The 13,618-nt window shown below is 43.8% G+C and overlaps 1 protein-coding gene across 1 annotated transcript in view; it reads left to right on the top strand.

Annotated features, from left to right (window-relative positions):
* The window catches only part of LOC138534979 (dimethylaniline monooxygenase [N-oxide-forming] 2-like), a 564,743-nt gene that overhangs the window by 335,669 nt on the left and 215,456 nt on the right, over positions 1–13,618 (top strand). Inside the window, exon 6 of the mRNA XM_069641260.1 lies at positions 6,964–7,316. Coding sequence (XP_069497361.1) covers positions 6,964–7,316 — 353 coding nt within the window. The remainder of the gene's footprint in view (positions 1–6,963; positions 7,317–13,618) is intronic.

A 13,618-nucleotide genomic window follows, 5' to 3' on the forward strand; every position in this document is an offset into this window, starting at 1 on the left:
CGATGGCATGCTCATCTGAGGGTTCTGTTGAGCCCTCAGTATGTGACCCAGATCTCGTAGCCATATTTTGGACCTGGCGCTCAAGTTGTGAAACCCGCTCAGGCTGATACGGGGCTCTATTTTCTCCCCTGGGCTGATCCCGGGAAGGGTAGCTATCCCTTCTCTGGTAGTACCCCTGGTTGGGAAGATTTTGGTACCCCTCCACCCTTGGCCTCCCCTCTCCCGGATTAGGTTGTCTGGTCTTAGGGAATTGGGGAAGAAGGATGGATGATTTTGGGGCTGGAAATTGGGTGGATACCTGGGGAAAAAGTTCTGCCCAGGATTTGGTGAATTTCTGCCCTCCTGGGGGAAGTTAGGAGGGAAGTTCCCCGGGTCAGGTGCTTGGTTGGATCCCCCCCCCTTGGGCTGGAGGAGTCCACACATAACCCAGGATTGGTCGGTTTCCCTTGTAGCGGGGACTTACATAGTCAGGGGGGCGGGGGACCCCATTTGTGGGACTACCTCCTCGACTCCCTGTCTGTGACTGGCCCGAGGGCCTTCTGGGATGTGAATCATTTGGTGCAGGCAGGTTTTTAGGCCCCCCCCATATCCAAATCTAAAACGGGGGCAACCTTTACCTCTGCCACCTTGGCAGCAGCAGGGGTGATGTTGGTTTTGGGGTTTTTCGGCGCGTTATTTTTATTTTCGATAGGCTTCTGCACCTCATAGATCCGGGAAGCCTGTTCAATGACCCAGTCTAAAGATCTTTTCTTATGAAAATCTCTCATGAGCTGGGTCATTATGTATTTGGGTAAGGCATGGAAAAACGTATTGATAAATTCTCTGCTATCTGTGCGCACCCTTCTGGTGGTCTGCGCAAAAGCACGCTTTAATTCTTGCACAAACTCTTGTGGGGCCTGATCCTCCCCACATTGCAAATTGTAGGCGGCCTTGCGAGCCTCTTGAGGATTTCTGTGCACAGAAAAAGGTTTCAAGATGGCCGCCCTGTATGTGGACCACCTTGAATGGTTTTGATCCTCCAGCCCCGCAAAGAAACTGGAGTATTCTGGTGAGAAGGTCCACTTTACATATTGAATACAGCTTTGGCTGTCCTTCAAATGGAAAGTCTCCATCATTTGCTCATAGAGCTCCAAGTGTTCCCAAACAGAATACTTGGCGTTCTTATGATAAGGCGTGATGACACTCCTTATTGCCTTTATTTGTTTCAATGGGTCCTTAAGCAAGGCCCTTTTTGCCTTATTGGCCTTTTTGGTTCGGGTAACCCTGGTCCATTCATCCTCCGACTCAGAAGCGCTGCTCCCAGAGGTGCCCGTCTGATCTTCCAGGTTTTCCCGGATTCTGCGAGCCTGGGAATGGCTGGCAGAATGTGAGGACCTGGTCTCCTGTGTCCTGTGACGCTCAGAGGAGTCTTCAGATCCCTCCTTGCTACCAGGATTTACTGGGTATCCCCCCACTGACCTAACTGGGCAGAGGTTTTCAGGATGCCCTTAATGGGCCTACTCTCCTGGGGTTCCCCACTAAATTGCACTGTGCTTGGGTGCCCATACCCGGATGCCCGCCCATCCATTCCTGGGAGGTACTGGCCTATGAGCCCCATACTTCTAGCTGGATAGTAATCTGCCATCCCCGTGGCCCTGGGCTCATGTGCGCGAGGGGACATGGGGGTGGCAGAGTCCAGGGACTGGGAGAGATGAAGGCCTCTGGTACTAGGGCTCCTGAGGTTATGCTCAGGAGTTTCTCTTTCCCAGCGAACCTCATCTCTATCCGCCCCTGCTTCCTGTTGCAATGCAAGAGCCTGCACTTTCAGTTCCTCAGTTAAGGCTTTACTAGATTCTATCAGTCTTTCCTGCATGGCTACCTGTTGCTGGAGCCTATCATTGTGCTGACAGAGAGCCTCATTTTCTCTCTGTGCCTCCTGATTGGTCCTGGAGTACTGGGCCAGTCTCTGCTGCAGGAGGGTTACCTCCTCAGTCCCATCCCTACTGGCCTGCTCCTTTCTTGCCAGAGCATCCTCCACCCTCCTGGTGTGCTCTAACAAGTTCTGGTGTTCTTTTTGGAGGTCACCCAGTCCCTGGAGGGCCAGGTGATTTTCTTCCATTTTCCTTTTTAAGTGGCAGACTTCCTGGCCTAAGGTATCCCTTTCCTGACTAAGAGCCTGCATCTGTGCCGCCAGGTCGTCCCTTTGCCTTTGGAAGGCACCAGCTTTCTGGCGCTCCTGGTCAAACTCCGCCTGGGTATCCAGGTCTTTCAAAATCAGTTTATTGCTTTCCTCTTTTTCCCTATCTAGTTGGCTTTGCAGGGTGACTACCTGCTCAGCACATGCCCTATTGAAATCTAATTGTTGCTCCAGCTTTTTCTGGCTCTGCAGTAGGGTGTCCAAACCTTCTTGGTACTCCCTCTGTAAGGCCAGAAATCTGGTATCCTGGTCAGCCTTTTCCTGTTGCAGCACATTCATATCCTCCTTTATTTTAGTGATGTACTGTCTGCTGTCCTTTTCTGACTCCTGGCTCCTGAGCAGCGTCTGCTCAGAAGAGTCCAGATCAGATTGGGCCTTCTCTAACGCCATCTGTTGCCTATTTGCCAGATCTTGGCCTTCAGCACATTTGTCCTGCATGGCTCCCATATATAGGTACAAATATGCCGTTATCCTGGCAATCTTATTATGTTCATCTTTGGCTTTAGGGGCCATATATAGTTCACTCAGGGCCACATGTAGGGGACCCTGATCTCTCCATGTATCTGACCCTGTTTCAGTGACCTGTTGCGCAATTGCCTGCAACCAGACTGTTTGGTCCTGATGAGTCCACTCACCTCTCACAAATAGCTTATGTAAGAAGTTCTCTCTGGCTATTTTGATGTCTACCAGTGTTGTCATTCTGGAATTTGAGTTCCTTCCTGACTTACAGAAGTTTGTATTTTATTTTTGCAAAACAGACTGTTTCCTTAGAGCGTTCCTTTGAGGAGTGCTTTACAGCGTAACACAGCGTGGTGATCCGACCGGATGTATGTCTCCTGTCAGTTAGCACACTGTATTAATCTGCACAAGTGATAAATCTAACCCAGAATATCCCGGCTCCGAGCCCCCACTTTTGTAAGCGATATTCAATCAACACTACAGCCAAGTCAATGCCTAGTCTGGGATGCTGAGGAAAACCCTTATTAATGTATTTTTATGTCTAGTTCAGTACTCTGGATGACCACCCTTGTATAACACCCCCCTCTTAGAATCCCCCTGGCCCCACTGAGCCAAGAAGTAGGTTTTTTTTGCAAATTAAAAGGTTTATTTGAGAATTTAAACAATATATATATATCACAATTTATAATAAATTAATATCTGATAGTACACTTAGACATATGCTGTTGATTAACAATGGGTAATCTGGCACTAGCACACTTCTTTACAATCAATGAGGAGTTAGTATAGGATGGATAAAGTAGCAAAAATACTTTTACGATTTCAAGGGAAAAGCAATGAGGAAAAAATGCAGTACAGAAATACTTGATATGATTTTAGCAAAAGATAAGATAATCACTTTTTCTCTGGCAATTCACCCCCCTCCCCTATGCAATGTAAGAAATGGAAGGAGATGGAAAGAGGAGCACACAGTTCTCAGGAATACAATCAAATACAATACGAAATTCAGTTCCCCCCCAGCAAGCTTAGAGGAAACAGGTAGGAGTTTGAAACACAGGCCCAAAATGCTTTTTAAATGTGATGGCAATGGATGGGAAAATGTGCCAACTGATTTTAATTCCCTCTAGAGATTCAGGGTGAGTGGGAGATGCGTGTTGGTATTAGTTCAGGCTCACTTTAGCAATGCTCTATGATTTATTACCAAGTTGCAACGGATTTTAACAAAAGAAAGAATGGAGCTGCTATTTTGACAAGTGGAGAAATTGAGCCAAAATCGCAAATCGCTGTAAATTTCGCGAGTGCGTAAATCGTGTTTGAGGAAAAAGTATAAGGAGTAGGAAGTCGGTTCTAGGCTTGTTCCCAAACGGTTCCAGAGATACGGACGATTAAATAAAGGTAGTTTTTCGGATTTAAAGTAAACTCAAAATGACAGGTGACAGCTTGCAGCTGCAGAATTGACAGGTGACAGTTGTGCAGCTTTAAAAATGACAGATGACACGATTTCTAGGAGGCAGTTCTACTTAGGTTAAAATAGTTTGGATTAGATTATTTTAACTAAGAGATTGGGTTCTGCCCAGTTCTGGCGGTACTCACAATATATTTTGTGCAGGAATGGGCCTCGCCACGGATCTGGTCAGGTTTTGGACTGGACTCCGGTTCTGGTCTCGGCACTTCACAGCGATCTGGGTCACTGGTTCTGCTCACAGCGGTCTGGGTCAGCTCTGCTCTGCTGGTCTAGCCTCTCTGGATACGGCGGGTCAATCAGGCACCGGTTCTGCTCACAGCGGTCTGGGTCTCTGGTTCTCTCTCTGGCAATTGCTCTTGGCAAAAGAATTCAGACAGCTCGCCCGGCTGTTGAATAGTTTGGTTAGTTTTGAGGCCTGCTGAAGAGGATTCAGCTGGTGGATTCAGGCCTCTCTGCTACAAATTCTGGAGTTAATTTCTGCTACAGGTTCTGGAGATTGATGGATTTGAAGTCTGGATCTCTGGATGTGAAGTCGTCGGTCAGCATGCTCCGCAGCAAATGGAATTGAATCTCTCTACCTGTCCCAGAAGTCTCTTTTTATGTGTTTTGGAAAGTGGGTGTGTGCGTTGGTCATAACTAAACCTGCCCCTCTCACTTATCATTGGCCAATTCCTCCTCTCTCCCTTGATTGGGGGAAGGAAATGTGAATCAGAGTGATGCTGTAGGTTTTATGGTCAGAGGAACCTCCCCTTGTCAGATTGCACACAAATCCATTTCTGACCCAAATACATATTTATCTATGTACCATTTTTCTAATATTATAGGTCCAGTTTACATATTTTCTGTAGCACCAAACCATCCGATCCCTGTCTTTGTACGATGTCGTGTCCACTGATGACAGAATTCTCCCCTTTTCATCCAGATAACGACCTCTAAACCTTTCCAGATTTTACACAAATGTGCACCAAGGATATGGGTTACAGATGATAAAGTGTCAGATTTTTAACATGCATACATTTGGAGTGAGACCCTGTTTTCCGCTAGCAACCCCCCAGAATACACCACAGGGTCCTAACGCCTCTTAAAATGTTCACAGAAAAATCATGAAAATAATGATATTACTTATATAATTCTGACAAGTCCGCACTATGAGTTATCTATCTTTTTAAAATTATGCTCTGGTCAAAAAGGGGTGTGGCTTCCCAAATCACATGGTGGAATAACTGGTTTATCCACTTCCCCCAAGCCAGCTTGTTCACAGAGGCACAGCTGCCCCCCAGTTTCTCCCAAGAGGAAGCTATTTTACGACGCCCCCAATATAACATTTGCCTGAGTCCAGGACAGGCCTTTGTTCAACTCCCTGTAGTCCCCAGCTGCTCCACCCCTAATCTAATCAGAGAGGTGACCACTCCTTTTGGCAAGGGGAAGAGTGGCTGAGCAGGTTTCAACTCCTGTCGGGGGTAGTTGTCAGGCAGAATCCAGTTTCATTAAGCCAGGTTTCAGCTAAATGTCACTTTTTGTTCCCAGTTTAAATCACTTACAATTTTTACATATACATTAAATAATTACTTCCTTCAAGTCATTTCAGAATATAGTTTTACATTGTATCCACCTCTTAGCCAGTCTTTCCTTGGTCTGGTTTTGTTTCATTTGTTCAGTTTTACACAAAATTCTGGTGGTTTTAAAACGCCGGCTTTCTGATAGTGGTGAGTACTGGTAATGCAACCATTTTTGGGATTAAGAAAATGAATTCCAACAGTTCTGAGTTGCTTTTTTGGCAATCAGCATTGCCATTCCCAATGGTTTCAGGCTACTGTGTGTGTAGCCCAATGGTGGTGTTAGGCAGTGCCCTCCTGTGCTCACAACATAGGCAAAAATGGGTGGCAGCCTATTCTTCATGTTTTCCCTGTGCACTCTCTGGGGAGTTCTGGCCATCATGATGTTTTCCATGCCAGTACTGCCCAGTTTTATGGTAGGGCTTGGATGCATGGGTAAAAACATCCCACAGACCACAAGTGGAACAATGGCCTAAGATGGCCTTGCCTTGCCTAGTACTGCCTATCACTTATCTCGATAGACGTAGTCTGTCATGGAGTTAAGATTCCCTCCTTTTCTCTTGTTCTCTCTTCTTTCTATCATTCTGTTTTTTTTCCTTTCGTTGAGTGATGAACATGGAAGGTATAAAACGTTCTAAATAAAAAGTAATTGTACTGTGTAAATACATTTAAAAAAAATAATTAAGCGCTACATGTACGCCCCATTGGCTCCTTCAAAGTCAGCTTTCCTTCTGTTCCTTTGCTTTCCTAAAGTTGCACATTCTAAAATAAGATGCAAAACCCTACAGTTCCACATAAAATGGTGTACATTCCCTGCCATCAACATATGGAATGTTACACTTTGCATTCTTATCTTTCCACATGTAAGATGCTATACTTTCTTCAATATATAGAATGCTACAATACATTATCAAGGGAAAGTAGCAAGGGAAATGTAGTAGAATTTGCTGCTGGCGCAGGCCACACATGTTCTTTTTTGCTGTACCATCTGAAAATGTGTGTTAAGAAAGACCACATGCAGTTTAATGAATAATAGTGCAACAGAGAGATATACTATCCATGTGCACACAGCGCAAGAGCATGCACTCTCTTCACATTACATTGTCTGCACAATACACTGTAGTTCAGCACAAGGTCCTGTGTATGCGACCTCTTCAAAACTGTCTAAGGTACTATGAGAAAACAAAGCACTAATTGTGGAGGTAGTCTCTAGTTTGTTTATGTATGTAAGTGAACTACACTAAACATTTTGCAAAAGATGAATCTAAGGTTTTAATTGATAGCATATGCACTTTCTTTCTCACTAGCTCCGAATGGAAAGACCCACTGGCCAACGATGATCTGCCAGCATGCATAATTCGAGGCTCGGTGGTGATGAAACCGGCTACGAAAGACTTCCACGAACAGGCGGTCACATTTGAGGATGGGACCCGAGAGGACATAGACGTCATCATCTTTGCAACAGGGATAAACTTTGATTTCCCTTTCCTGCAAGAGTCGGCCATCAAAGTCAATGACAGCCATGTTGTCCTCTACAAGAATGTGTTTCCACCGGACCTGGAGAAACCGACGCTGGCACTCATTGGCCTCATCCAGCCCATCGGTCCCATTTTGGTTGCATCAGAGCTGCAGGCGCGCTGGGCCACAAGGGTCTTCATGGGTAAGTCAATGGGTGGCAACTCTATCATTGTTGGGCGTCATGAGCTTCAGAAAAGATATCTTGCACCTGCAACATTGAGGAACGTCTATCAGTGAAGGTCCGAAGTCTTGAATTAATGTGGGGGTTCCCTGCTGACGAACGGGGTGATGTGAAAAATCTCATAGCAGTACCTTGAACATCAATGCTACATTCAGAAACAATCGGATCTGAGTGTTCTATTCTCCTTAACACTGAAGTGTGTCAAACAGTTCCCTCAGGATTGAAAGTTGCAGCATCTTACTTTAGAAACCGAGAAGATTAAACAGAAATCTCGTTCACCTCGTAAAACCGTTACTTTATCATGTTTAATTAAGAAACCGACTTTTTTTCAAAATGGGAAGAGAATTTAGGAAAGAGTTGGAATTTTTATTTAATAACAAGTTTTTTGGTATCCAGTGCCACGAAAAAAAGGCAACATTTTTTGAACGAGTAAATAATTTGCTGATAAAAGTCCACACATTCTTGCAGTGTTTTCTTGCAAATGTATGGGGCAACGAAATAAACACTGTTGCCAACCTCCTGAGATCTATTACTCATCTTTGCACGTCTTCCGTCTTGTGCATGTTGTTTAAACTGATTGCGTTACGACCTGAAGCTGCAAAGTCAACATGTTTTCCTTTTGCGCAGGCCACATCACAAGTCTCACTCAGGAAGACGAGCCATGGAGTGGGCCTGCAATGCCAAAGAAGCAGCATCCCAGAATTACACATTGCCCATTCTCACATTCATGCAGACGGTTGCCCCTTCTTTACACACATTTTTGACTGGTTGGGTTTTCTCTGTTGAAAGCTGAGGGCCATCCCTCCATGTTGACAGTGGTTTCTGCTCGTGATATCTTTATACTCGTCTTTGTCGCATGCAGTATGCACCAGGAGCAATGTGTTGTGTGGTGTGATTTATTGTGCTTTTGAGTGGTTTGTGTTCGTTAGTTGTCTTTTTCTGTATGACTTCTGTGAGTGCACGTGCAGTGCTACCAGTTCTTGACTGGGTGTGTTGCCGGTGAATGTTTGTGTCATCTTTGAGTGTGATGTGCTATTCGTTTTTTTGTCTCCTATATATTGAAATAGCTTAAGGGCACGGTTGCAGTATATCATGCAGCTAAAGGTTAGGTTGCAGCACATCACTTTGCTTAAGGGTATGGTTGCAGTACATTAGATAAGGCAGGAGGTTACTGTTGCAGTAGATCTCATAGGTTAAGATTACGGTTGCAGTACATCACATTGCTTAAGGTTACGGATTCAGTTGCAGTACATCTCAAAAGGCAGGAGGTTACAGTATATCACATAGCTTAGGGTTGTGCTTGTAGTACATCATATAGCTTAAGGTTATGGTTGCAGTACATCACATAAGGCGGTGGAGCAGCGCATGGCTGTTCTATCAAATCAGGTAAGTTTCAATGTAAATTAATTTGGTGGTCTAACGATGCTGTTGTACCACCCTGCAGCACGAGGCTCTTCTATCAAATCAGTTAAGTTTCTATGTAAATTAATTTGGTGGTACAACGTGATGGCAGTATCTAGAGAAGACAATACCTGGTGCTAAATATGGTTGGTGTGTGGTTGCGTGATGGGCCTTAGTTATGTGGAGGCTTTCACCAGGTTAGTTTGTAAGCAATTCTCCATGTTACAAAGGAGAGAACTGGGGTTGCCAAACCAGCTGACAGAAGTGCCAGCACCAAGGATTGGATGTGTATAGATGAATGCGTGGGGTAAACAAGAGCAAATTGATGGGGGATATCATTAAATAGCATCCATTAATCACCAGGAGCACCATCATCTATCCACAGCACAAACAACAGCATCACAACTCTGCTAACAGCAGCAACTCTGTATCTATATAATGAATACAGCATCCATTAACCACCAGGCCCACCAATGTCTAGCAACAGCAGAACTGACAGCACCACAACTCCGCAAACAGCAGGGATTCTGCATCTATACATTATTACAGCATCCGTTAATCACCTGACCCACCAACACCTATTCATAGCACAACCTACAGCATCACAGCCATGCTAACAGCAGCAACTTTGCATCTATATCATTAATACAGCATCCTTTAATCACCAGACATCTCAGTTTCTCCTCACAGCACAACCTACAGCATCACAAGTCTGCTAAGAGCAGCAACTGTGCATCTATACATTAATACAGAATCCATTTATCACCAGACACCCCAGCATCTACCCACGGAACAAACGGCAGCACCACAACTCTGCTAACAGCAGCACCTCTGCATCTATATCATTAATACTGCATCCATTAATCACCAGAAACCCCAGCATCTACCCACGGAACAGACGGCAGCACCACAACTCTGCTAGCAGCAGCAACTCTGCATCTATATCATTAATACAGCATCCTTTAATCACCAGACACCTCAGTATCTTCCCACAGCACAAACTACAGCATCACAGTATGCTAAGAGCAGCAACTCTGCATCTATACATTAATAAAACATCCATTAATCACCCATGGCCCCCAAATGCAATCGCTATAAAAAATGGTGTAGGAGAGGAAGCAAAAAGCCTTGCCTTTTAATCACCCCCAGAAAATCTGAAGGACGTGTGAGGAATTTTTTTTATATCTCTAGGTCACTTCCATTACATGCAGCAACTTGCAATAAGTTGCCACAATATATTTTCCTGATTTTCGTTTGCTAATGTATGGGGAATTAGTTTGCTGTTATGTTCTTTTATTTGGGACCTCTTGGCTACAATTCCAGACCTAGTGCAGTACTGGGCACACTAAAATGTCTTATTGTGAAAGAATAAGCCCACACAATGACAGGCCATACACACACACGGTTTTTGTAACAGCACTCTTTGGCTTTTATCCGAATTTGTTAAAAATAGGACAGAGTCCAAATACGGCTTATCAAAATCCAGTTGGAAATTCTTAGTACAGCATCGAACATCTGCATGTAAAAGAGTAACGTCATGTACCAATTAGATGTGGATTTTGCAATCATAGGAAAAAGAAGCAAAACGATAAATACATGTAATTTCACATTTTACAGCGGAGAGAAAACATTCTATATTTTTCAGGATATTCATCCTTATTTGCCATTTATCTTTTTTGGACAAATGATAACATGAGAAATATATTCACAATCGGCTCAGCGAGGCGAACACACTTATGTGCCTCTTCGTGCATTCCCTCCCACCACAAGAATGTATCTTTTCTTTTAGCAAGACTTTTTATGCATCAGCATTTGTCAGGAGACCCGCATTTGACCTTCTAATTATTAATAGTTTAGTCTGTTGAGGTTAATGGTTAGTGGATTAATAATTAATCGGGTTTATTGTTAGTACCTACACTACACCACACTGCCATACTATGCAACGTTATGCTAAATCTCAACTCCTTTTTTTTTTTTTTTTTTTGTTAAGCGCTCACACAGCACGGGGGCATCGAGGCGCTGTTACAGAATTTGTTGTTGTCTTAGTTGCATATTTATAACACGCTTAACTACCCAGAGGTTTCTAAGCGCGGACCCGGGGATCGCACCTGTGTTGCTTTATGTTGTCTTGTTTCCAAGGCGAGCACGTTGCCACTGAGCTATCCTCCCGGGTCTCAACTCCTTTCTTTGGTTTGTAGGATTCTCATCAGTGTCTCAAATCAGCCCCAGGTCACACCTAAGCTGCACACTGCGGTCCCATTTACATTGTTGCTTTTTTACCATCCCTATTGAGATCAGTGGCTCTGTTGAAAGTAGTACACCGATGAAATGTGTGCACTAATTATGCCTACAGACTGCAGGTCATTAAGCAACTCCTCCCACATTTTGTCTGCCTTTGTCTATGCCAATGTTTACCAGCTGTAGATGCCAACTCTGAATGTAATGTTTCCAGGAGTTCATAGTTATAATAACCTTCACGTACTTCCATTTTTATTTTCACTGCTTAAATAACTATGGTACAAGGCCGGACAGCAGGGCCACCACGCATGCCAGCAAGTGTGGTCCCTGCCAGGCTGAGCGTTCTTGGTCTTGTTACAGCAGTAAAGTTGTGTGGTGCACACATACAAAGTTAGCTTATATTTTGTTTATTCTCTCTTTTCATTATCAAATGACTTTTTTGCATTTACATAATTACTGAATAACACTTTTATTTGTCAGAAATTATCTGTTGTTTCGCCTGCTATCACGATGCAGTGACAGTTTAGTATTTAGAGTTCCAAAATAACATTGGTCTTGAGAGACAGCTTCGACTTCATTGAAAGCACATTTGTTGTCTGTGAAAGTAAATGTAAAACGTCTGCAAAAGCTGAAGGGAAATGAAGTCCCACCTCTCCAAGGAATCTCTATGCCTCAATAACTAGGCCATCACATCGCCCCTCGCACCACCTGACTCACTAGGCGCCCCCGGCCCCTCTCCTCCCAGCTAACCGGTACAGCTGAACCCCCTCATCTGTGCCCCTGTGTATCCTACGCCCCGCTGTAAATCTGTTCTGTTGTTACCTCTGAAAAGTGCTGCGTTATGCATCTGTACTGTGTATACCTCTGCAAAGCGCTCCGTTGCTTCTCGAAGCTAGGTCCCCGCTCAATAAATACCATAAGAATAATAATTATAAAAGTCTGTGTGCCTAGTCAACATTTACTGGAAAACCTTTCCCGACCATTAAACATCTTTTCAGAGAAAGATGCCTTTTTTACTCTAAACGAGAGTGGCCAGTAGACTACTAAAGCAGTTCTCGAAGGGCTGGCCCTACAGGCCAGTACTGGGCAGCTTTCTGGACCCTTGTGGGCCATTTTATTGATTTAGTAGACTGTAAAGGTGGTCGTTTTAAACACATTTATCACGAATTATCCCAGCAATTGATGCCCAAAATGTACTGTTTCCCTGCATGCAATGCATACCTTTCCTTCATCCAATAAAGGTTAAACTGAGAACCCTCCCCTTTTCCGCAAATACTAATGAACTGCCCAGCGTGTTTCTGTGCTACTCATTTCGCTCTGGGCAGTCTGCTGAAGAAGTTATTTAGACTTTCCAAAAATATACATTGAACCACCTCTGCATAATTCTCCAAGTTAGTTCAAGAAAAGTATTTTTGTGTCAGTTTGTCATTAAAAGTCATGGATATAGATACATGAATGCGGGTCACTTTTTGTTGATACCCGGGACTATTTTATGCGCCAATGTGTGCCTTGTCAGTAGTTTGGTGTGTACTACTAAAAACAAACGAACGCTGCATTGACCTAGCTGATGCCTGTCATTGTACGACCAAAACGGGTTGCAAACTTAACAAATCATACTGATTATTGCAACCGAGCTAGGCCATTCATAGCAGGAAAGTAGGCCAAACTAATGAGCTATTTAACTCAGTGTTTACAGTGCTATATATAGGGAGATGTGCAGTAATATGCAACCACTCTTCGACTAAATGTCTGCCTGCAAGGAGCCAGATCTACCTCAGGCGATGGTATCATTCCGGATGACATTTTGGCCGAACAGTCCATCAACACATGCATTTTTAATTCAGGAAAAACATTTGTGAAGTCAGTTCCACATTTTAAATGTTTAACTTTTCTATGATTGTCCTATCTAGAGTGGGAAAACATATATATATATATCTAAATTGTTTTTTCAATATACATTCCACAGGTAGTTTCAAAGTACCTAAAAAACGCCCCCTTAAACTAGCGGTCCTGATCCTCAGATATGTGGTTGGAAATAGAGTAGAGATGGCCTTGCTTCCTAATGTCCATATTTCTTCTTTCAATCTTTTATTGGTGGGGAATGTTGTCAATTGGTTTCGGTTCGAATTTTTTTTATCTGAGTGTGTTTCTCCTGGCCATGATCTGTAGGCCACTTGCCGCAAACTCCAATTTGTGCAACTGAATACAATCAAATCCATTTGTCCATTTGATAGATGTCCAACTGAAAGGCCCACCGGGGAAAACACAGGCATTTCTGGATTTATAAATGTGGGTGATTGGATATGGCTGATTGGATATTTAACCTGCTTCGTAAACTCACTGACGTTTTAGAGAAATGCTGATCATGAGCACAGTGAGTTTTTTTCTTATGTGTATGCTTAAAGCATTAAGGAACAAAGAACATGGCAGGAGGTAACCTTAAACTGGGTTTTCGCTTCTTCCCAGAATCGTTCTCCCTCTCTCTCTCACACACATAGACACCCGCAAATCTACATAGTTTTGCTGAGCTTTCTTCAATCTGGTTCTTGAACTGGCTTGTGGGTAGTTGCCCTCTCCCTTTTTGACCCAAGTGTTTTTTGTTTGCGTTGCCCCATTCTAAACCC

The sequence above is a fragment of the Ambystoma mexicanum genome, chromosome 1q (assembly GCF_040938575.1).
Source record: "Ambystoma mexicanum isolate Mex_15411 chromosome 1q, UKY_AmexF1_1, whole genome shotgun sequence".
Taxonomy (NCBI): Eukaryota; Metazoa; Chordata; class Amphibia; order Caudata; family Ambystomatidae; genus Ambystoma; species Ambystoma mexicanum.